This window comes from Vigna radiata, unplaced genomic scaffold (assembly GCF_000741045.1).
Source record: "Vigna radiata var. radiata cultivar VC1973A unplaced genomic scaffold, Vradiata_ver6 scaffold_373, whole genome shotgun sequence".
Taxonomy (NCBI): domain Eukaryota; kingdom Viridiplantae; phylum Streptophyta; class Magnoliopsida; order Fabales; family Fabaceae; genus Vigna; species Vigna radiata.
In genome coordinates this window covers 180450-206691 of record NW_014542541.1, presented here as the reverse complement: position 1 = coordinate 206691, position 26242 = coordinate 180450, and the positions used below count along the sequence as shown (strand labels likewise).

Below are 26242 nucleotides of genomic sequence, written 5' to 3'. Positions count from 1 at the left end.
ATTAAATTTAACTAGATATTTTGTTATTAATATATAGAGAGAGTGTTGTATACATGTCATATTTGTTATTTGAACATCATTGAAATTATATATTGAACATCAAATATGTAAAACAATAATATAATTTTATTTAAATAAATTTATAAATTAAAGTTAATATAAATGTCAAACTTTGATTTATTAAAATAAAATAAAATAATAAAAAAATAAGCAAAAATACTGAAATGGTGTTTATCTTTGTGCTAGTATGTCATAACCATTTTAAAGAAGACTCTTAAAGTTTTTAAAACATATACTATTTATTCATTTTAATATTTACGCCAAGGATTATAATTATTTATTTTAAATTTTAGAAGAAACAAAGTCAGAAAAACAATTATTTTAAATTTCAGAAGATAAAAAAATTATAGAAATCAAACTAAAAACAATTTATTTTACAATAACTAAAACATTGATGAAAAAAACACCTTTTTAATATAATGTATCCAAGTCAAAATTCTAAACATTAACATATATATTTATTATATAATACATGCAGTTAATAAAAAGTCATAAATCCTATTAATTTCATTTCTGTTTCTTTCTTCTTTCTTTTTTTCTCTCTCATATTTCTTTGGATACTTGCACTACATAACATACAAATTCATGGAAAATAACACACGAATACATCGAAAACAAGCACCAATTCATCTTTTAAATTTAAAAACATAATAAAATTAAAAAAAAAAAAAACCCAAACCCTTCTTATATTTTCCTATCACTGCTTGTTCAGCTTGTTCTCTCTAAAAGAATCAACTGAAAAAAAGAAAGAAAGACAAAACTCATCTAGAGTGAATTGTGAGTCCAAAATGTCGAATTTGCCCCAATCGTTGTCTATGGGTGCGGCGGCCTTTGGTGGCGGCGGTCCGCCATCTTCGTCCGGTGGGACCGGAGCACAGGGCTCCGGTGGGGGTAAAGATCGGAAGATGGCATCTGCTGAGCAACTGGTATTGGAACTCAGCAACCCTGAACTACGAGAAAATGCGCTTCTGGAACTGTCCAAGGTTAACCCTTATAAACAATCCTTTTTACTTGCGCTTCCAAGTTTCGGCTTCAATTTTTTGTAGTTTGAATTGCTATGCCCAGGGACTAAAGTTTGGAGTTTTTGTTTTCGATTTTCTGAGTATGTGCTTAGGGTTTTTATTTATTTATTTATTTATTTTTTATTTGTCAGTTTGTGAATATGAATTGAAACTTGTTTCTCTCTCTTTATTTTTGTGTGTATTAATTAACCATTTAGACATTGTGTTGTTCATGAGTTAGGGTAACTGTCCTGTGTTTATTAAAGCTTTGTTTCCCTTGTTTGTTTCTCTCTCTTATCACTTTGATTTTTGTTTGGAGAAGAAAAGGTGGAAAGAAATGAGATCAGTTTGTATGTGTTTAAATAGTGGGATGAACCATGTAGTGGTTAATGTGTGTTGGATCACTTGTCATATGAAAAAAAATAACCAGCAGTTAGCAGCATCACATTACTGCAAGCGGATTAAAATATGACCTAATAGACAAAAGAACCATGACAGGACCAAAAATATTGGTGGTGGTGATTACTTGTTTCATGGCTTTGGTATTGCTATTATTAATTCCCTTTGTTAGATTTAGCCACATGAATGAGTTGGGGGTAGTTGAATGTTATTAGAGATGTTTGAAATTTTACATTGACTAGAGTGATACCATCAAATTACACTGGTAGACACATCTCTATATTAAAGTCAGTTTTGTGAGTATGACCTAGCTTAAAATCAAATTCTAAAATGGCATCAGAATCTAGCTATTGTTTTGATTTATCCATGGTTATCAATAGTCACCACTATGATTATCAAAGGTTATTGGACTTATCGATAGTTATAAACAGCCACTGCTTGTTAGATGTTGTTTGGACCTATTGATGGTTACCAATAGTCATTGCTATCATAGCAGGGAGGTGTAGCAAGATTCTCAGTTAACATTTTCAAGTTGTGGTTAAACCCGCCACAATAGCCATGTACAGAGACAATCGCCATCACACTTATGTGGTGTTTTGAAGTTCAAGGGAAGTTTTCATCACCAAACACTTTAGAACTTCCTTCATACTTTTGTCTAAACCTACACTCTTTTTGTGTAGCTAATAGAGAACCTATTGGGTCAGGTCTTTTGGGTTTATGTGTGTCTATTTCTCATTTGTTATTTATTGGGCCTCAACCTCAAGTTGTGTCCAATTCAAGTTAAACACTCCTGTGTCATATTTACATGGTTGGATTTAAAGCTGTTATTGGTGAATTGTTATTTATATTATGATATAATAAAGTAAATAAACCATAATCTATGATTTAAGAAATTAAAAAAATATTTAAAAAATGTTAACTAGATGATAATAAAAACTAAATGAAACATGATGTGTGATGTAATCAGGTAGATAAGAGTTGAATATGTTTTTTATCCCTTATAAATTATTGAATTTTCTTTGTGGTCCCTGGTAAATTAGTTTAACTCTTTCATTCCCAATAATCATTTTGTTTTACATTTTTGTCTCTGAAGTGTTATATAAAGTATTTTATTTTCAAAACATTATCTAACAAGCTTTTGGGACTCAAAAGAAAGTCTGATTAGGGACAACAAATTAAAGAAAATATTTTAAATATCAGAAACAATGTCCAATAATTTGTTCTGTTAAAAAATGGTAAATTTTAAGTAATATATATATATATATATATATATATATATATATATAAGTGAAAGTAATATAAATGTAATTAAACAATACATATGTGGCATACTATACAAACTACATATATGTTAAAAAAATATTAATTATTAATATTAATATATAGAAGCATTTGTTAGATTTGTTGCAAATTCCACATCAACTGGAGATATAGTTAAATTATAGTATATAAGTGGTCGTATAGGTATATAGTAGAGGTGTTGGATATTGTATGCAAAAATATTTTGAGCCTTTTTCCAAAAGGAATTACATGTTTTGAATGATTGGAGAATGCTCAAAATATTGGGCTCTACTTATTGCTAAAGTAGAGCAGAAAGCTGAAAATCAGTTTTCTTACACTGTTGAATTGATTTGGTGGAAATGAACTCCCATCTTTTAAATGGTCATGGAAACCTTGGCTAAGGAACCAAAGTTCAACTGAAGCAGACTAAGATAGGTAGTTTTTTCCATTAAATTTTTCGAAAGTTATGGAAGGAGATCCAGAGGAAGAGGAAATAGTCCCTGAAGACATGTTAAACAAGGTAGAGATAAGGATGCGGTCCAATAGTTCATCATAGAAGAACAAAAGGCAACCTAGAGAAACCTAGGATAAGTAAGAGAAACTTCGTTCGACACTAGGAGACTCACCAAATGCTTCCGGAATGAAGAACATAGGGCGGAAACAGGCTTAGAGAGCTTTGGTGAGTCAAACTGTGTTGGTCTGGGAAGATTCTGACCACTGGAAGGTGGAGCACGAGACACATGCACGACCTAGGGCAGCATAGTGATTGGATGGTGTGTGCTGGTCCTTCGATCGAAATTTGGTTGCACACCCATTGGGGTTGGGTCACGCTCTTCAAGGCCGACAGGATGGAAGTTTTAGAGGACCAAACTTCGGTAGCTGATGGCAACTGATGGTGGCGGACGGCTCAGATAATGATTGATGGACAATTCCTTTGTTGGACAGAGACAAGTAAAGAGGGATCCACCCACCCTTATACCAACATAAGAATAATACAAAGGAATTATAATGTATTTTAAAGTGAATTTCTCTAAGGATCTCATATTTTTAACAACTATTGATACATCAGATACAATTTATGAGAGAAAGGAATCTGAAAAGCTATATCTAGGAACTAAGTGCAGCGCAAAGCACACAAACACCTTTACAATAAATTATATTTAAGACTATTTATTCTAACAATGTTCTATTTCAGTCCCATATAATTTCCAATTTTGAATCCATGTCTACTCTTTAGGACAAGTAACCCACTGTGTTCAATTTTTTTTTCAATATTTTAACTAGCAATCCTCTATGCTTTACTCAAATATGTAAGTTCTGATAAAGAATATAAGAAGCTTTAAATATTATGTGTGTAACTAATCTAAGACGTAATTTACGCCATAATATTATGATATCATTTGATTAGCAAACCCTGCCTAGTAGGAAAAGGCTTGGTGGTTGTTCTTATTGTGTGTTATTAGATCAGTAAAATGATTTAGTGGCATACCATTTATATTGAGAAATTTTGGGTATTTGTGATACACTCATATAGAGGTATCTGATCAATGTTTTTCTGTCTTGGTTTTGCATTTCAGAAGAGGGAGCTATTTCAAGACCTGGCTCCTTTGTTATGGAATTCTTTTGGTACTATTGCTGCACTTTTGCAGGTATGCTATCCCAAGTAACATTTCTTTCCTGTATAGTTAACCATACTTTGCTTCAATTTTTCTTGTAAATTATTACTTAGTTTGTAAAAGTTTCAGTTTTTTTTACATTGCTCTCTCTCCTTGTGCTTTTATTTCCTTTCTATCCATTCTGATCTGTTATATCTTTTGATAAGTTGATGTTGCTTCCAACTTTCTTAGCAAAAACCAAATTTTTTATTATAAAAAACTGATGGGGTGGTGATCGGTGATAAAAGTAAACGGTGATGGTGTAAGATAACTTGTTTACGACCATTAACTTATAAATTGGTCTTAATAGCTAGGTTGATCGTTCTTTTGGTAATTAGTAAGTTTTTATTCTTAGGATACTCTGCAAACTGCACTTTTTCAGCCTTAAGAAGGGAGAAGTTTCCTTGTTTGGTTTGGTTCCCTTCCAACTTTATGATAGAAAAGAGGCTAAATCTAAAATATTTCTCCCCTTTCTTCATTTCCGTTTAACCAAACTAAACATACTATTTATTGCTCATTTAATTCGGATGTTGTATTTTATAGTCTCTGCAGCTATGAGCATTGTAGGTTTAATTTTTCTCATTCATTTTTCTCCAGATTTAATTTGATTTCATATTTTGTAAGCATTTGTGTCATTGAAAAAAATTATTTCTCATTTTATCCCTTAGACTTGGATTTTTATTCATTGTTTTTCAGTAGCTAGTTTCTTCACAACTTTCCTCTACTGACAAGGATTTGATATTTTTGTTTCAGGAAATAGTTTCAATTTACCCAGTTCTTTCACCACCAAATCTTACTCCTGCACAATCAAATCGAGTGTGTAATGCCCTTGCTCTTCTTCAGGTCAGATGACTTTGTCCTATCAAGATGTTTTCTGTGCTTTATTGTGACATTCATTTTGTTTTAGTCTTTCATTATTTGACTACCATATTCTAGAACACCAAACTATGCATGATTAACAATACAACAATATGGAATTCTTTCATCCATATGGCTGGAAAAAGCTTGGTTGTTGTTGGAATATGTAAAGGAGGTGTAACCTATGTATAAAGCATAGACCCTTTTAACCACATTTTGGTTGTAAACACTGAATTCGGTTACTTCAATGAAGTGTGAACCGTTGCCCTAACCGTGAAATTATATCTGCATGCTACATTTTTCTGACCGATTAATCAGCCTTGGTCAATGTATACACTCCAAAACTATGTATCAAATTTCTAGCATGCATTTTCTATAATAGAATACATTATGCTAGCCAGGTTATGTCTCTTTACAGGACAAATGAAACCAAAACATTATTGAGTACTGCTTTTTTAAGCTTATTAATTCTGAAAACCAGGTGCTTAGGAAATGAGCATATCATAAATATCATACTTTTTTATTTTATCTTCTTTTCAATTTATCTCCTTTCAAAATATGTTATGAAGAAAATAAACAAAATGCTGATGCTGCTGAGTGTTTTTCCCTTGTAATTTTTTTTTCAGTGTGTAGCATCTCACCCTGATACAAGGATGCTATTCCTCAATGGTATCGTCACTTTCCTTATTCATGTGAAGGACTTTAAACTTCTGTGTGATTCTATTAATCACCTTTGTGTTACACATTTTTCAGTATTTTTTCGAATTTGGATTCTCTGTTGAACTTTTGGTGCTGTCCCTACTGTGCCTCCAAAATTCACTAATGGACACTGATTTTAATGTTTTAAAAATATATCAAAAACTCTTTTAATATACCAACACGAGTGTATTTTGAAGGCTCAGCAGAGGGACAACACCAGAAAAACCAGTAGACAATCTGGACTCTATTTTTTCTATATGCTCTAGTGCTTTAGAATATTCTGTCAGCTTTTTTCGAATTGGTTGGTGCCATCTGAATAGTATAATGAATTAAGAAGCTCTGGAAACTACAATGTTCAGCTGAGCATTTTAGGGACATAATACAAGTCAAGTTCATGAACTCATTCATAGATGACTATGGACTTATGATTTAAGGGTTAGGAGTTGATTGAATTGTCAATATTTTTATTTTGGGTTTACGTTATTTGTTAAAATTAGCTTTCTAATTTGATTTCTGCTTATATACTGCATAAACGGATGCAGACATCCTCTTCTTTTGTAAATTTAAGTCATTCTTCTTGAATTTGTTCACTGTAATATAATGCATATGTTGGAATGCCTGTTTGCTGATTGCTTTGGTTTAGTCTATGTTTTGTTTTTAAATGATTTGTAGGATGGGTTGGAGGATATCTTATCCTGAATGATTTTTAAGATGGTCTGCTGAAAATCTTCCATCCAATATATATCTTTTTTTTTTTATAACTGAAAGTGAATCTTGTCAGTCTTTCTCATCTTAGGACTTCTTTTGTTGCTTAAAAATCAAGTTCCTTTCTCTCACTGTCTCTAGGTCATTCCTGACTTCCTAGTTTAGCTGCATAACTTTTACCTTGTGTTAGATTTCTTACTTCCAATATCTACACACTTGTTGAAATAAAAGAGAGTCATTGTTTGAATCCCTAATGTATATTGAGCACATGCGGATATGCATTTATAAATAGGAAAATACAAAGAGATGGGTTTAAGCCTGTTACGTCTAATAGTTCTAAACTTGTTTGGCTAGAAGCATTTAGTTTTGTATTATCTTTTTTGTATTGAATAATTATGAGAACTTTTGACTTCATAATTTCCATCACAGTTTTTGCTTGTTCAAGGATAGTACATGAAGTGCTTGATGTTTCATTCAATGAATTGTTGCACTTGCTTTTTTCTCCACTGCAGCTCATATACCTTTATATCTGTACCCCTTCCTTAATACAACAAGCAAGTCAAGACCATTTGAGTACTTGAGGCTTACCAGTCTTGGTGTCATCGGTGCATTGGTGAAGGTATTTCTTCCTTGCCCATTCTGTTGGGTGAAAACATAAAAAATTATAAGATAATATACATGATTGATGATTATATGGCAATATTTATAAAGAAATTATCACCACATTCTTAACACAAATAGCTGCGAATCCAATTTGTTAGTATGGGTTATTCACCACTATCAAGGACAAAGTATTGTCCCACTGTTATGTTACATTATCACTGTGTTTCATTTTTTTTATTTATTATAATTCATATCTAATATGTTATGTTTTTGTCAATTGTGACAATTTTTATCCACCAGGTTGATGATACAGAAGTTATAAGTTTCCTTCTTTCAACAGAAATAATTCCTCTGTGCTTGCGCACCATGGAAATGGGTAGTGAGCTATCCAAAACAGTTGAGTTTACCGATTCTTTGTTTTTAGTCTTTGGTAAACGTATGCCATCACCTTATTTGTCTGGTAAATTTGATTTAGTTTCTGTTTCTTTCATATTTCTGAGCACTTTTTTCTGGTCTCTGTTTCATTAACATGTGTATATGTACTCTTTTCCAGTGAGCACGTGTGTATTTATGTGACTCTATCTTTCTCGTTCTAATACAACCATTTATGATTTATCTGTGTATGGATTCATATGTTCATTACTGAGATAGCATGAGATAAATTGACACAGGAACCTTTACTTGAGAAGACTATTTTGATCTGTGACTATTGTTTTGCCTATAAAGAGTAGTTGGTCTCAATTTAAGCTCTTGGCTACATCATGGGGCTTTGAAATTTTCATCGCATGTTTAGTTTTATAAGATTAATTTGAGCACTGGCATTCGTAATAGATGAGTTTGAATGCTATTCTTGATCCTAAAGGCAGATATTTGACATAGATTCACGATTTTGTTATGAATGCTAAAGATGTAAACTCTTGATCTCCTTCGATCTGTAGACATTAAGCCACTTGGACATTTTAAATTTCCACTCTCTCTTGATCTTCAATATATACATAAACAGTTGTAAAATGGATCATGCTTGTCTAATGAAACCTCTACCACCCAGGTAGCAACATTTATTGTTCAAAAAATTCTTTTGGACGATGTCGGCCTGGACTATATTTGTACTACAGCCGAGCGCTTTTTTGCAGTAGGTAGAGTTTTGGGGAACATGGTGGCAGCTCTTGCTGAGCAACCCTCATCTCGTCTACTGAAGCATATCATTCGGTGCTATCTTCGCCTGTCAGATAATCCAAGGTTAGTTAGTAATTTGCAACTACTTGTTCCTTCTTCACCCCTTCAAACTAAATTTCCTCTTCAGCTGATTTTCTTTTCAAGTTTAACTATAATTAAACTTTGCGTTAAAACAGGGCTTGCGATGCATTAAGAAGCTGTCTACCAGACATGTTAAGAGATGCCACTTTCAGCAGTTGCCTTCGTGTAAGTGCTTCTAGTTCTTGTGATATACAAATTGGATTTAATGAAATGAGTGAATGGCTGGATTACAGAAATCAAAAGTTGAAGGATTCTAGTGAATTGACTAGAAAAGTCAATTTTATATAGCAAAATCTAGATACACTTGTTTTAAAGTGTTTTTGGTGTTTTTTTTTAAATTAAAATTAGAGTTTAACCTTAGGAATTTATGTTGATCTTATATGTAAACAGTTATGACGTGGATTATGAAGGTGAGGTCCCAATTTTAATTTTGAAAACGACACCATTTGACTGAGGAACCTAGGTTGATCTTAATTGTAAAATTATTATTATTGAAAATGAAACCAATTCTTACTTGAAAATAACACTAGAAGTACCTAAATGATTGCATTTAATTTTTCTCCTCTACCAAACCAACTACATGCTTTGTTTGCTTACATTATCTCTGGTCTCGGTTTTGTTTCTTCAGGAAGACCCCACAACTAGAAGGTGGCTACAACAATTGCTTCACAATGTTGGAGTGAATAGAGTTCCTGCACTACAAGCTGGAGGAGGTTTCGATCATATGATTGTTACCTGAGATAAGTTACAGATCATGCCTGGTTGCTGCTATCACCCCTTTTGGGGTCCGGCTATATCCATATTTCATGAAACTTAGTTGGTCAGAGGAAAAAGCTGTAATTATTGGTGCATGGAAATCAAGCTAAAAGACACTTTTCTTTTTAGTTATAGGTGGTTCTTCATACCCATTGTGCAGTTAATCTTTTAAATCAAGACATTGAGGTGGGTTTTACTCCTTAATGAGCTTTTAGTAGTTACATTATGGTATCAATCATCAAATATTTCAATCAAGTTAAAGGGGGTCTTTAAAGGTGTCTTCTCATAAACGCAATCCTTGTTTATGGTTTTCTCATTTCCACATCCAATAACGGGAAGACTGCACATTAAATCACATTTCTGGTAGATAGGTTTTATTCAAGTCGTTTGTAGTGGATTGAAGATCGTATCTGTGTCATTGAGGCACTATAATTAAGGTCGTCTTTCAGGCAAATTATGAATGATTGCAATTCAGGTTAAGTTTTTTATAGTTTATTTCATGCCTAGAGCTATCAGCTAGGAGTTTGGTGTGTAACATCTCAATTTTGGGATGTCATGAGTGAAAACTAAAATTTTTTAAATTATAATACTATTGTGAAAATCCAAATTTTATAAGTTTTTATAATTTAAGAAAAATAAACCAAAATTTTAATTTAATTATGAAATAAAATTATAAATAAATTTTATTAAAACAATCATAATTTTTTATCTTTTTTTAATTCACTCGTTGATTTATACAACATTTGAGCTAACTATATCATCTTTTTATAAAAATGATTATGTAAGTGAAAACCACAATATAAGAGTGAGCTAGCAAGAAACAATATAGGATAATATACAATAATTACACTCATTTATACTATTCAAATACTCATCCTCAATTTATAAAGATAATCACATTAATATTATTAAAATGTGTTTTTGTACCTTACCATAACACTTGTAGTTTTCACATTCAGATATGTTCGAGTTGTTTCGTTTTCGTGGTTAAAGGACTTGTTTTCCTACTCTATAAAGATTTACGAGTAAAAACATCAACATATTGGGTATTATACTCCGCAATGAGCCAGAGACAATAGAACATCATTCCCCTCGTATAAAGAAGGTGCAACATTTGAATGTCACTCTCTTTTCACACACAAGGTCAAAAAGAGCCTATTTTTCGTATCACACAGTCAAAAGCCCAAATATTAGGATTTACTGGTGCAACGAAACGATCTCATAACAACTTGTCTTAACCTCACACATAGCATACAATACAATCATGTTCAAACATCACATAACCAATCTCAGAACTCGACAATGAAATAAAACAACACAACCAACAACACCTACAACTTAACAATCATCACAAACAACTTGACCAAACACACACACAGCATGACGTCATACAAAAACAACACGACAACAAACTCAAACAATATAAACATCATACCAAATAGCACGACAACATACCCAACAACATGACAAGAAAGGAAAACAAAGAAAACAAAATCAAGAAATAAGAATCAAGGAATCAAGAATGTAACAAATTATGAATGTAATGAATCAAGAATATAAGAAATCAAGAATATAAGCTCTCCTTTCCTGGGTTTCCTGCTAAAACTTTTTGCTAGAATATAAAATATCCTTCAACAGCATCCTTGAACTCTCACACAACTATATCAAACTCTGACTCTCATCCTCAAAGTTTTTATCTCTTTTTTTTTTTTTTTTTTTCTAATGGCTTGAGTCTCTATATAAATAAAGAGTGTCTAATATAGTAACCATTATGTATGAAATTAATTTTCCTTGTCTTGAATATACATAGATTACTCTATTTATAATAGAAGAAATATAGACTAAGTCCAAAATATTAATAAGAAGAAATAACAAACCAACTAAAAATAAAAGATAAAGATAAAAATAGGATATTTATCTAAGATATCTAATAATAATTTATCTAATAAAAGACATACCTAACCCAATTAGATTTATTTTCAAAATATTTATAAAAGCCCGTTATTTTTATAATATAGTAAAATAAAATTATTTTTAAATTAATTAATTCCAATAAATTTCTAGATAATATATTTTATCTTAATATTTTATTCTAATTGATTATGGTAAGACCCTAAATAATACATTCTATTTTATGATTATTATCCAACAATAATATCTAATTATGTATAATAATATCTCAAAATATCTTTTAATTTGTAGATGTATCTATATAACAATATCTAAAAATATATTTTAAAATTTCTAATCAATATATAATAATGATTTTTCCAATTGAATAATTTTTTCCCAAAATTTTACTTTTATAATAATTATGATTTGTATTTTAAATAATGACTTCCATTATTACTATATTTTCTAATATCTAATTTACATGTTCTTTACTTAGTGACAATTCTAGGTGACCCAATAATGAATTTAGAATACTTGGTATATTATTTGAGAATTTAAACTTAAAATTTGTTGGGATTTAGAGTTGAGTTTAATTTTATGAATAGGATGAAGTAAGTATTGAGATTGCAATTGAGGTTCCCTTGGAAAGAACATTAGAAATATTCTGAATCACATGAGGAAAGGTTTTATATACTTATTTTGTGGGAATATCTCTCCCTCATGCCATGGCTCTTTTATGCAACTTATCCAAATTCCTGCTTTCCCTTTTTAGGACCTAACGTTTCCACTATTCAATGGAGGAATCAGATTTTCATGTGTATAGGGAAGTTAAATAAAATCAGATTAACTTTTTTGGTTTTGGCACATAAATTATGGTTTTAAATTCCCTCTGTTTTATTTGACCAATACTAGTATTTAGTAAAACTTATAATAAATGAAGGCATATTAATACTAGTGTCCTTTAGTGTGTAATCATTCAATTGTTAACTTCATTTCTAAAAAAATTAAATCTTAGACCAATACAAAAAAAAAAAAAAACATCCATAAAGTGGAAGATATTCTTTATTAGTGATCACCATCACCAAAGAATATTTTTTGGAGCACAAATTTGAATTGTCTTTCTCCTTTTAAGGATGAGAATCAACAAAGGGTCATGATTTAGATTGAGGAGTAAAATTTGTATAGATAAAAAACATAGCTTTTATAAAAAATGTTCAGTTTTAATTTTTATATTTAATAAAAATGATGTAGTTATATCTATGAATTGGAACTAAAAACACATTATTTTAGTAACCTCTCTGTATATATGTGTGTGCTTATATGTTTAGAATTAAAAAAAAAAAAAATTATCAAAGTATACTAAAGTTGTATAAAGTTAAGATAATAATACTTAGACAATATTATTTTTATAATATTTTAAACATTATTTATGTGTTATCATGTAAATAATATTTATCATCCAGTTTCATAGAAGACACTATCGATTTATCATGTACAACACATGTCAGCCATACCACGAAACATCATGAATTTTTGTTCCATTGGATTCATAGTAAATTTATCTTAAAATTATTTCTAATAACTACAACAAAGACACTGTATATAGTCACATCTTAATGTTCTTGGAAGTTGAAGTATCATAAACGTTTACAAATTCAAATATGAATTTAATTCTTATAAAAATGCAGAAATTAAAAATACATTATAAGATGAAAGATACATAAACTCAATATTGAATTAAGGTTTTAAGACGAAAATTTTGTCAATCATAAATTGAAAATTGAGTCTTCGTGTTGAATCCCTTATTATAAAACAATAAACATAGTTCTTCCAAGTTTTATTGATAATTTTATATATTCACCCAAGTTATATATATTCATCTATTTACATATCGTTTTATTTTAACTACTTCTACAGTCATCCAATTTTTTTACACTAGTGAAAAATGTTGTTTAACGTCAGTTAATTTGGGCTTTTAACATCACATTCACATCCGACGTCTCAACGGGTGACGTTTATGGGACGTCGGAATTCCTCCGAACTGACGTCCAACTCAACATCGGTTACAGATATCCACCGACGTCTCTATAGACATCTGCTTAAACACACATCGACGTCTAATTACTCTGTATAGACGTCCTCCTATGATTAAACCGACGTCAACATGAATATATATAAAGAGGTTTAAAATGACACTAACCGACGACTATGTTGTTATAGACGTCGGACATGGCTTTAACCGACATCTAACAACAATTTTGTGTTTTAGTGCAGTTTTGATCCAGGCTTTCAGTAGCATTGTGTAACATTCTTCTCTCGCTAGTTTCCTTACAAAAAAAGCTTGCGTCTTTTGAATCCTCTAGTCCTTTCAACCCAAAACCGAACTTGGATCCATGGGTACTTCCCATTAATCAACCGCAACAGAAAAAAATTACGGTGTCGAGAAGTAGACAAGGACCCAGGTACCATTTTGGGTCGGAAGAACTAGAGAGCTCAAAAGATCGCCACTCTTCTTGTGAGGAAACCAGCAAAGGAAGAATGTTACACTATGTTACCCAAAGAGAGGATCAAAACTGCACTAAAACACAACACAAAGAAAGAAAATTTTAATCAGTTCAACGACAAGATAATCAATAAAAAACTAAAGAAGGTTTAAACGGGTAGCATAAAAAAAAACCACGAACCTAGGATGCAAGAGAGAAAAATGAGAGGACGAATCCAATGACGTTATGAGAAACGACAACGCAATGCAGCAAGAGATAAACAGTAGAGGAGAAGCAGAGAAAAAGGAGAAGAGATAAAGACGCGATTGAAACTGAATTTTGAGAAGAGTTCGCGGTCTATTTAAAATGAAAATGGGGCGTCGGTTGCTCCAGAAACTGACGTCTAGGAAGCTGAAAAGATTGACGTTTTGGTTTCCTGTCAGGGAAGTTAACGTCGGCGCCTCTAACATCCGACGTCTCCAACCCTCGAATTTGGTGAAAATAAAGGAACGTTGACGTTGGTGCCCCTCAGAACAGACGTCTACATTGAAGAATTTTTGTCTTCCCGCCTTCCAGACAGGCCTTAGACGTCGGCGTTTGACTACGTGACGTCTAATTGCCTGGGAAATTAGGTGAACAACATTAATTGTAGCCCAGACGTCGCTTTTTCACAGGATCCGACGTCTATTCGACGTCTAAAGCTGAACCGGTTGACATTTGATTTTCCTATCAGTGACGTAGACGTTGGTGCCCTTTCCAGCCGACGTCTAAGCTCCTGGGAATTTGATGGGCAGCATTAATTGCAGCCTCGTAGACGTCGGTCCCCTGAAAATCCGACGTTAATGGACTGTCTTATCACATACCTCAGGCAATTGGACGTCAGGTTGCGGCAGATGTGACGTCTATGATGTGATAGATGTCGCCTGACATCGAAACTGACATCTAGTTTTCCAATTTATTTACGATAATGCCACCGTACAGCAGTAGACGTCGGATTTTCACGGAACCGACGTCTAAGGAGTGACGTTAAAGCGCGTTTTTGCACTAGTGTTAGTTTAAATAAAAAAAAAATCAAATTTAAAGTTAAGCTCTGATGTTTGAACAAACTAAGTTTAAGTTTTATATACGGGAAGTTTCAAATCGATTAGAAATAAAACTAATTTATAATATATAAGTGGAGCATAAATCTCATCTTATAAACCGATTTTGTGGAGTTTAAAGACCATTTCTTAACATGGTAGTTTTTTGAACATATTGTTTCACCTGTTGCTGGCCATTATCGGATCACATCGACTAGAGATAAAAAAAATAATTTTATTAATTACATAAATATATTTAACTTTCTTGGGTGTTAAAATCAAGATACAAGTAATTTTATATTTCATAAATATAAAAAAATTAAATTAGCATAAGGATTAAACAAATCAAACTTACGTTTTATTTTAGAAATTAAAACTTCTGTTTGTCTCAATTAAATGCTATATGCTTTCGTATGTAATTATTGTATTTGAAAAAAAAAATACAATCAACGTAACATACTTCATATCCGAATAAAAGTAAAAATACCTTAATTAAAATTATGAGTTAAATTTTATAATATAGATTTATCATAAATGGAATTAGTAAGTTCCTATATTATGATCATTACTACAAAAATCATTTAACTAAATCAGCTTAAATAAGTCAACTTAAATTATGTGTATACTTTTTAGAACCTCAATTTTAGATTTCCCTCTAAACTCAATTATTATAAAGCATGTCATATATTGTTGAAGTAGATGATAAGGTAGGACCATAATATGAAGCTTTGCATATAGAGATATGTTCAAGAATAGTGAAATTACTATTGCTAAGTTTCAAAGCTAAGAAAGAATATCTTACATTTTTGTCTCATTACCACATCATCTCACTAATGCACACACATCAAAACTAAAAGGGCATAAGAAACATATAACATGAAATCATAAATAGTATATATATATATATATATATATATATATATATATTATGTTATATATATATATATATATATATATATATATATATTATATTCAACAATTGAAAACGATAATCTCAAAATGAACATTCCGTGCAACTTATTACCCCACGAAAGCACCAATAGAAGGGTATATGATACCTTTCCTTTTTGTTAAAGAGAAAATGCTAAAAAGTAAATAATTAAATCTTTAACTAATAAAAAAGTCATAAATATTTTAAATTAAGTCAATCATCATATATTTGAAATATTGTCTGTTCTAAAGTTTTCACCGTCATGATTTTATTTTTAAAAAATGTTTCAGAATATAGAAAGAGAAAAAAGTATTTAATGTGTCTTCTAAATAATATGATACTATTGAATATAATACTAACAATTTGATTTAATTTATAAAATATATTTGAATTGGTTTTATTTAAAATGTGTGAATAAAAGAAACTTGGTGTGTTCCTAATTTCTATTATTGGAAAGAAGTTTCTAAGTAAGTGTTTAGAGATGATATAATAATTTCTAATTTGATATGTCTTTGTTGAAAAAGTTATACTTATTAGTAACTGTTACAAAAAAAAAAAATTATTGTAGAAACCATAAGAGAAGAATTAGGTTTAAATTGATTAGGAGACATAAGAATTAAAGTTAAACAGAATATAATATGGGTTTTAATTTTTCTTTTTAAATTAAGAAAACAAGCACAAGAAGAAAATTAAGATTAATGAATTAACAAAGAGTTGTTTTCTTCGTACCCTTCTCCAATTATATGTTAACAACACATACACCAAAATATTTTTGGTTTAATTTTCATTCAATTTTGTCTATGATTCCAAAGGGTATCCATTCAGTTTAGTTTATTTTGTCTACCAAATTTGATAATTTATTTAAATATATATTTTAGGAAATTAAACATTTAGTCATAATTAAGAATCCTAATTATTTAGGTAGCAAAAAACTCAGCCCTACGAATGAAAAGTTTTATAATACCATACATAACTTAGAAATGTCTTAAAACACATAAGAAAAATTGTAGTTCGGAGGACTCCTAATCATACTACAATCAATCAAATTAAAATTAGATTATTAATTTATTTATTTATTTAAACTTCATACAATTTTTTTTTAATTTTTTCTAAGTTATGTATAAATTAATTATAACTCGAATCCATTGTTTTCATTATTTTCTCTTAGTCTTTTTAAACAAACATACCACGCTATATTTTAACTATAAAAATTAATTTCAATCCAAACAAATAATTTAGACAATACCTCTTAATTAAACATTATCTAATTTACACTAATTAATATGAATTTAACTCCACAATACCTTCAAATAACTATTATCAAAACAACCATTCGAAAACTTTATTTTAATAATTTAATTTTAAAATAAGAAAAAATATTAATTTTACCGTAATTAATTATCGAATGGTTGTTTTGTTTCAATATATTTTCATTGTTGTAACTCATCTCAATCTTATATCTGTTCAACAACCAAGAAGGCATGAATAACTTTTTAAGATAATTTCACAATAAAAATAAGATAAAATATAATAAGCTGATAAAAAAAAGTTATGTAATAAAAACGAAAATAATTTATATATACTGAATTGAGTTAGCTATTATACATATAATAAATTTATTAAAAATAATAATCTTAAAGTCAAATAAGTACTAATTTATAATTATTAAACGTTAATAAGTAATAACTTAAACAAGTTTGTATTTCTAAAAACATATTAGTTAAAAATCTTACTTCAAAGTTGAATTACTAAATCAGTTTTTTTATGAAATATTTTAGTAAGATTGAATTAAGTTTTAGATTTTCATAAACTTAGATATTTTATTTAAGTCTTTATTATAAAAATATCTATTGAGTATAGACAAATTGTATATTTTTAAACTGAGTCCTTATATTTTAATTTTATTTTTTGCTATTGTTTAAATAATGTAGCTGTTATCTTAATTCATTATCTTGATTATTAATTTTTATGTATTAATAAATGAGATTTTATAATTATAAAAGAATAGCACGTCATCTAATTTATTAGTTACAATTATCTACATGGAAAGAAAAAATAAGAAAGGATTAGAAGAAAGCATATGATAGTTGATTCTTTGTTTTGAAAAGAATACATGTTTTAAATTTTGAATGAGAAATTGATAGTCATTTAGTAAAACCATTTTGAAAAAGGTGTGGAAAGAATCAAACAAACCCTAATTTTCAATACTTATGAAGATAATTTACTTAGACAAAACAGCAAAAAGGGTCTCAAATTTTCAAAGATGACTTGGTCATGGTTATGAAAATTTAGAACCAAGACCCACATGAGATCAAACAAGGATCAATTATTTGGCCTTAGGAGAAAAGAAAAAAGCAAATAAGACTTCTTTATTTGTGCCAAAATCCAATTTTTCTTAGTTAAATTTCAAAAGGGGACAGGAACATGAATGGTACCCTCCATCGTTTTTTAATAAGAGAAACAAAAAATTGATAAATTTCTTAATAATCATATATTTTGGAGACTTAGTTATTTTTTTTTTCTTTTACTTTTTAACACGTTTTTTAAAAACAAATTATTACAATATTTCACGTTTTAAAATAAACAATATTTAAATATAGAGTGATTGACTTTAATGATATATTTAGAATTGAAACATTTTTTTTATATGAGTAATGATATTATAACACACTTTTACATTATTTGATACAAAGTATAAGGATAAAATGATTGTAAAAGTATAAACTTTTGTATTTTTTTAAAAAAAAAAAGAAAATAAAAAATAGAGGAAATATTCTTTGACATACTTCTACACTTGTTTAATACATTATTTTTCACTCTCTCATTATAAAAATCATGTCAAATAAGTGTAAATATGTCAATCTACCATTATTCTAAAAAGTAAAGAAAGGTAATATCAAATGAATCTAAAAATTTATGTGTTAAAAAATCATTTTTCTATCTTCATGGATTTTTATATTTATGTTACTTAACCTTCTATCTTTACCACATATAATACTTAGAATTATCCTTAAATTCTTCAATCATATATCAGATTTTATTATATAACATCATTCAACACACCTCTTAATTTAATTTAATTTTTTTTTAATGAAGAAATCTGACAACACCATATTTTAATTAAAACCTTCTTACTGTTTGTTAGTTGTATCTGAGATAATAGTAATTAGGAAACAGAGCTGATGTTGGATTGAGAAGTTAAAGTATGTAGTGTTGTTGAAGATGTACAAACCCAACGAGAGAAGAATAATATGGTTTTCTCACAACAGGACCATTGTTTCTAATCTACCACATTACATAATTCACATTATTCTATTGTAAAAGCTAAAGCAGCATTCCACCTAAAAGCCTTTCTGATAAATCCAAGATTCCTCACTCTGCATTTTCAGTTGCTTGTAGAAGTTTCCAATGAAGGCCTCAGCTTTTGCAAACAGCTCTTGCCCATTAACTCCTCCAATCTCCTCTTCTGCTTCATCTTCTTCATCCATCATCACTTCTTCATCTTCACCTTCTATCAACAAAAGGCTACCCTTTTGCATCATCTCCACTTTCCTGCCTTCAGATTCTCCTGACTTTTCATCATCTTCTGAGACTCTTTTCTCAGAACTTGCTTCTGATGCCATCACAGAAACAGGTTGCTTTTTATCTTCCAAAGGCCTGGGAAAAACTGAAAGGAGTCCAGCTTCAGCACAAAGTGACATGATCAGGAAGTTTATGATGAAATACAAGTAGGTTGGCCTGAGTGAGGAAGGTAAATAGGGTGTGATCACAAGAAGAACAAGTAGAACACACAGCACTAGAACTTGAGATTTCTTGAACTTGTTCATCATGGCTTTGGGAAGTGAGAGAGAAAAATGAAGATGAAGTAGAGAAGTAGTAGGAATGAGCATATATATATAGAGGACATGAAAATGATGAGTGAGGTAAATGAGGGGAAGAGAGAGAAGGAGAAACCATGGAAACTATGTATTAGTCAACAAAAAAGTACTCATGCTGAAAATTCTAAGAAAATTCTCACACATGTCAGTTTACAAAAAGTTAACAGTAATATAAAGAAGGTGAATTACTCAAACAGTTTGTGAAAGTTCAGGATCTGTTCAAAAGATGCACTGTGTGGATAACACAGCCACAAATTAGTTAACACTTGGTCAGTCACAGTCTTGAATGAAGTATAGAAAAATAAAAAGAACTCAATTTCCAATCTGTTTAACATTTAGTGAGACAACTTCTACTTGCCAAATAGAAGTGCTTCTAAAGTGCTAGTTTTAACTAAAATTTAAAGACTTTAAGTTCACTGAATTTTCTCACTTATGTGTTACTGTTAACTTATTCATTGTTAAACAATATCAGCATCTTAAGACTCAACTTGAATGAACTATTAAAGTTCACTTATCTTCATATCTGATCCGACAAGTTAAAAAACACAGTTCAATAATAAAATTCATTAAGTCTATTAGGTTACTATTTATCATTTTGTTATTATTAATTATAATATTATTATATGTTTGAATTAAATATTATTCTAATGAAATATAGTATAATGTTGATTATGTAAATACTCATTTTATATTCATTATTAAAGATTTAAACTCTTTTACAGATTTGTTAGCGCTAAAATATTGTCACCATCCGCAAATGCATGTTTAAGATTAAGGTATCAACAACTTAAAAATGTAAAAGTTTATATTCATACAGAAAGTAAAGTTAATATTATATCTATGTTTCACGTATAGGGTTGAAGTCCCTTATTCGAAGCACTCCAAGTTGTCACCGGACGGGTTTTCTAGTGGTCCTCTATTCTTTAAATTACGTGTTGTTTGTTTTTTCTCTTCCTTGTCCAAGCTGTGTGGGTCCTATTCCGACGTTCAAATTAGTAATATAACCAAACTGTTGACAGGACAAACAATGCATATATTTTGCATAGTCTTCTAAAATCATATATGGGATTTTTATTTATACTAGTTTAATAGGTTTTTACCTTTCACTGGCCTAATGATGCCTCAATCATACCTTAATCTGCATTAGGATTTTAATGAGTTATTATTGTTTATAATCTAACATGTGATCGGTCTGGATGGTCAACTTAGTAGATGGTCGACTTGGATAATCGGTTTGGTAGTCTGGTGGTCGGTCGGCTTGGTGTCGGGAGACTGTATGGTACACATTATATAGAGTGAACATTAATCATTTTATAAATTCAATTAAATTGTTTAAAATGTAAACAATAATGTTTGAATAATTGAAAGAAGAATATCTATCTAAATCTGATGTGTGACAATGTGAGATAAAAGCAATGGCATGGCAGATAAGAATTTTTAGAGTGGCAATAACTTTTTCCCTTTGGTTGCGATGGCATAGGTTGTGATTAAGTCATTGATGTGCATGACCACATCAGAAAGAGATTATTAAGATTGAGAATTTGCCTTTGGCTCTAAAGTGTGACAAGGTGACGTTAGAGCCACTCTGATGAATGAGGTAAGTAGGGTCAAGAGAGAATGCAAGATTGCAAGAGACAAATAAATATCAAACAGTTGTTCTTGATATCATTTTTACTTAAAAACTGTTTTTGATTATTTTAAGAAACTATAGAACATGATGGTCCAGTGATAAAAACAGCATCTGACGTGTGAATGAATCGAAAAAAGATGTTTTAATCTGTGTTCTTTGGTTTACAAAAAAACATCTGCTTTAACTACCAAGTTTAAAAGTTGTTGTTAAATGAAGTGGAAAGAAAAACTTAGAAGAATGGAGTTTTAGATTAGGATGATGTTCATTGTTTTGAAAGATGGTGAGAATCTTTGTAGCATTTGTGTTTGAATTAGTGGGATAGTGGTCCCAACAATAAGAATTGGGTTCTATGTTGATGGGTGGAGAGTGAAACACGCTTCATTCACACACAAGAACCCTAATTAACATCTAACTTGTAATTTTAGAAACTTCTTCTATGGTTAAATAGGGAAATTAAAGGTCAATTTGGAATTTGAAGTGTGAAACCATCTTTCATCTGAAAACTAATTTCAAAATCATTACAAAGATATCTCATTACGACAAAAAAGAATTTTTTTTTGTTTATCGATAGTAAATGAGTTTATTGTTTTATATTAACTAAAAATAAGAAATTTAAGTGTTATGTAAGATAAATAAGAAAGAAAAAATCACAATTATTTAATATTAGGATTTTAATTTGAAGTTGGTAGAGTAATCTCATGTTTAATTGTTTGGTTTTTTGATTTATTAATTTGGAGTCTTCTAGTGTATCTTTCTAGAAAAATTAATTTAAACTCTAGTATTACAATATGTTGAAATTATTGGAGTTAATGAATAGAAATAAAATACATACTTATATTTAAATTATTACATTTCCTAAAACTTATAACATTTTAGTATTAACCAGTAATTTTTCATTTAAGCTTTTATCTTTTATTAATCATAACTTACTAACCTTTGCTTGTTTACCTTAAAAATAAGCTATTTTAACAAATAATCCTCACCTTTCTTGTTGTTTTTAGTAAAATGATAAATATTTTTCATATTTTATTTAAAAAATCGTATTGACTAACATTTAAATAAAAATTATAAAATTTAAAATTCAAAGTAAAAATATCAGAAATAAGTTTTTTTACATGTGTGAATGTAAATTTATTAAAAAAAATAAAATAAAGAGTTTGTATCTTTTATTAAAAGCTTGAAAGAAAAACATCTTTTTAGAATACGTCTCATTTTAATAAAAGTATTAAAAAAATGTTTATTTCAAATTTTTATAATAAAAAATGTTTTAAAATATATAAAAAAAAAGTGAATGTTATATACTACAATTTCACGACAGATAGATACAATTTTTCCTAAACTTATACATCATTGTATTAGTGTCATTCATGGATTATCAGCCTAGGATGAAATAATTAGAAGGTTTACACTACCCTAAGTTTTTCATAATTTAAACGTAAAAATTATTTTTCTCTCTTTATTTCCTTAATTTCATGTCTTTTTAACCAAAATTGTAATCTAATAATAAAATAAACAGTATCTTAAATGCAATAACCTTAATCATATCAACGAGCACTTCATCTTAAATTTATATTCATAATAATCTTAATTTCTTAGATTTTTTTCTAAAAAAAATTGTAAAATATATTCATTCTTTAATATTTTTTTTGGGTGCATAAGGAATAGATTCCAATGGGAATGGATATGGATTACAGAGTTGATAAAGTAGTTTCAAAGATGACAAAAAGCAATGTACACTAAAATGTTATTCTTTTAATTATTTTGGGTTTCACTTCTAACCATAAGTGCATAAATAATCAAACCTAAAAACAATTTAAAAGGTTTTCAAGGTTACTTTTACTTTTTCTTCTTTTCTTCATTTCTTCATGTTGAATTGGGCTCATCACTTTTCAGATTGTGGACCCAAATTGGAATTCTTCGACGTTTCTCAGTGCACCTTCATAATTTCTTCCTTCACCTTTTTAAATTTCAAAATTTTAATTTTACCTTCTTTTCATTTTAAGCTCTGGAGTACATAATAAAAAAATTAGATTATATAATCTAAAATACAAAATTTCTATTTTATACAATTTGAAATATAAAATAAAAAATAAATTCAAGATTATAGAAATACAATATATCTTAGATTGTATAATTTAAAATCAAAAATTAAAACATACATTTCAAATTATACAATTTAGAATAAGAATAAAAAATATGATCTGGATTATAAAATCCTGAGAAAAAAAGATAGAGACAAAATGGTCTTTGAATTTGGTCCATGAAGATGGAGGAAGACAATATGGAGGTGTAGGAAGAAATGCCCGATTAGCCATTTTTGCTGCAAATCATGTAAGGTGTAACTCAAAAGTTGTATTCTTTCTACAACCTATGATTTATTCCGCACCTCCATAAAATGTTAAAAAAGTTTAAAGTGTTCATGAATGAAATTTTTAGATTGTAAAATTTGAAAACATATTTCAGATTATATATATATATATATATATATATATATATATATATATATATTTCTGAATATTAAATTATATAATTTATAATTATTTTTGGTATTCTTGATTATATAATATGTTTTTAAAGTTTAAACTTCTAAATTTTTAAAAATATATTTTAGATTATGTAATATGTAATTTGTTTTTGAATTATATAATTGATAATATTTCTTATGTCATAGGTAATTTGAATCATTCCTACAAATATGAAGATGAAAAAAGAGGAAAAGAGTTAGCCCAACGTTTTTCTTTTTGTTATATTTCTTATTTAATTAAAATTAAAAAATTTAAATTGTTTTGTAGGATGGGAGTTGATCCTGCACCTCCACGGTTTTGGACTTCTACCTCCTCATTCTTTTAATTTTTTTATATTATAAAAATAACCTTTTATATACTTTGTAATTTACATTTTTAACCCTCTTTTATTTAACTAACCTTAGATTTCTTACTTTTCTATTTTCAATTTCACTCCCTTCCTCACGGTAACATAGCACCCTCACCTTTTCACTCCCTCTCTCACCGTAACACAGCACCCCCACCTTCCCGATTTGTTTCTCTTCACTCTCATTTTCATTTTTTTTAACCTTTGACTCCCAACTTCTTTGTCTGTGCATTTTGTGGTGGTGCGGCCTGGGTGTGCGGCAGTGTGGTCTGTGTGTCGGCGGGTTTGTGCGACGGTTCGGCGGTGCGGTGCGGTGGTGCTTCGTTTCTGCTGATTGGTCTTCAAGAGATTAGTTTTTCGTCTCTTCTTGCGCCGCTTGATAGAGAAACTTTCGTTCCTTTGGGTTTCTTCTTCCGCATGTTGCTGGTTTCTGCCACTCTGCACCAGAGTTTAATTTTTCTTTTGGTTTCTTGAGCATTGTTTTGATTTCTGGTTGTTTTTTTTTAAATGTATGTAACAGCTTTTCAGTTGTGTGTGCGTTAGGTTTTTGGTTTTTTTGTATTTCTGTGTGAGGATTTATGAGTCCTAGGAGGAAGAAGACGTCAGACATGTAACATTTGATTGGACCTTAAACGGATGTGGATATCTGTCGAGAACGTTTAGAAGATCGGAATTAAAATTAAATTATAAAATAAATTTTACTTAAAGATATAATAGAAATATAAAAAAAAAGGTTTAAAAGTGGAATAGGGAGGTGGAGCACCAAAACGTAGAGGTGCAGGGATCAACGCCCCAATAAATTTAAATTGTTTTGTAGGATAGGATGTTGTCACCAATAAAAAAACAACTTATAGCCCATTTATCCATCTAGATTCGACCATTTCTTTTTGTACCCTCCTGTTTTCTATGTGTATTCCCATATGATGGTTAATAGGAGTAATGGTCAAGTCAAATATAAGTATTGTTAATTCGCTCCTTTACCTGTAACAAAAAAGTTTGTCTTGTTAATTGTCATATTTATTTAGAAAATATTCGTGAGTTTTTTAAAATTTATAGATATTTATGAATAAAGATATTTAGAAAAAGAAAAGTGAAACAATGGTTCTTTTTCCTCTTTTTCCACACTGAGGGAATTTCTCTTCTCCATTTTTCATCCTTCATTCTTGATCTTCATATATTTCCTGTCATCATTAGTGCAGAATCGTTGTTTAACGTCACTTCTTAGACGTTGGTTATGGTGTGGCGAGACATATATGACTGATCGGTGACATTTTAGTAAATAAGCTTGTCATATAGACGTCAGTTTGTAAATCGCCCGACATCTATAATAGTGTAGACGTCAATTTCACCCTAAACAGACGTCCATTTACCTGACAGGTAGGTGAGAAGTCAATGTATTTCTACTATATAGACGTCGATTACGGGGGGCCAGACGTCTATCTTGCTACAATTAATGCGATTCACCTACCTCGTAGGCACTTAGACGCCACTTGGTATAGGACCAACATCTACTAGACTGACTGGTTATTGAAAAGTCACTTCGTTTAGCGCTTTGGATGTCAGCGCCTCATCGTCCGATGTCTAAATGGCCTAAAAAGGCAGTTGAATAGTTTCTTGGACGTCAGTTTAGTCAGACAGCTGACATCTATATGGCTGCAATTAATGTGTTTCACCTATAGGTAAATAGACGTCCATTTGTTCAGGACCGACGTCTATAAGTTCATAGACGTCAGTGCCCCTAGGTCTTCGTCGTCTACTAGACTGACCCGTTACTGAAAAGTCACTTTGTTCAGCGCTTTAAACGTCAACTCCTCTTGCATCCGACGTCTAAAGGCATATGAAAACTTCTACGGGACATCACATTAGTAAGGTAACTGACGTCTATAACACTATAGACGTCGGTTGTTGCACTAACCGATGTTGAGTCACTGGCAAGTGTACCAGATCGTGCAAGTAATATAATCGGTAATACCCAATATCGTTCTTCCCAAGAGACTCGAAAGGCTCGTTCGTGTGAATCAAAATCGTAAGACTTGTAGAAAAAGATTAACTGTTGTGGATGCAAAGACAGAAAATAAACATGCAATGTATTTGATTCAATTAACGAAAAAGACTATGGATGAATGGAGTTGTTGGGCGTTGACAATTTCATCTTATTCGCTCCCTTTTATCTACTCCTCTTGTTTAATGTGCTTGATTATCT

The 26242-nt window shown here is 30.0% G+C and overlaps 3 protein-coding genes across 3 annotated transcripts in view; 1 reads left to right on the top strand and 2 right to left on the bottom strand.

The window, feature by feature from the left end:
* Positions 1–738: 738 nt before the first annotated feature.
* LOC106780165 (CCR4-NOT transcription complex subunit 9) lies at positions 739–9728 on the top strand. The gene is made up of 9 exons (XM_014668420.2): positions 739–1043; positions 4319–4390; positions 5150–5239; positions 5881–5923; positions 7171–7277; positions 7562–7657; positions 8310–8500; positions 8614–8683; positions 9147–9728. Exons 1-9 carry the CDS (start codon positions 849–851, stop codon positions 9255–9257), a joined length of 975 nt encoding a protein of 324 aa, XP_014523906.1. The 5' UTR covers positions 739–848; the 3' UTR covers positions 9258–9728.
* A 9113-nt stretch (positions 9729–18841) lies between these two features.
* LOC106780159 lies at positions 18842–19689 on the bottom strand. The gene has a single exon (XM_014668414.2). It carries the CDS (start codon positions 19548–19550, stop codon positions 19002–19004), a length of 549 nt encoding a protein of 182 aa, XP_014523900.2. The 5' UTR covers positions 19551–19689; the 3' UTR covers positions 18842–19001.
* A 5298-nt stretch (positions 19690–24987) lies between these two features.
* LOC106780154 overlaps positions 24988–26242 on the bottom strand; it is a 3378-nt gene continuing 2123 nt past the window's right edge. The window contains exon 2 of the mRNA XM_014668407.1: positions 24988–25020. Coding sequence (XP_014523893.1) covers positions 24988–25020 — 33 coding nt within the window. The remainder of the gene's footprint in view (positions 25021–26242) is intronic.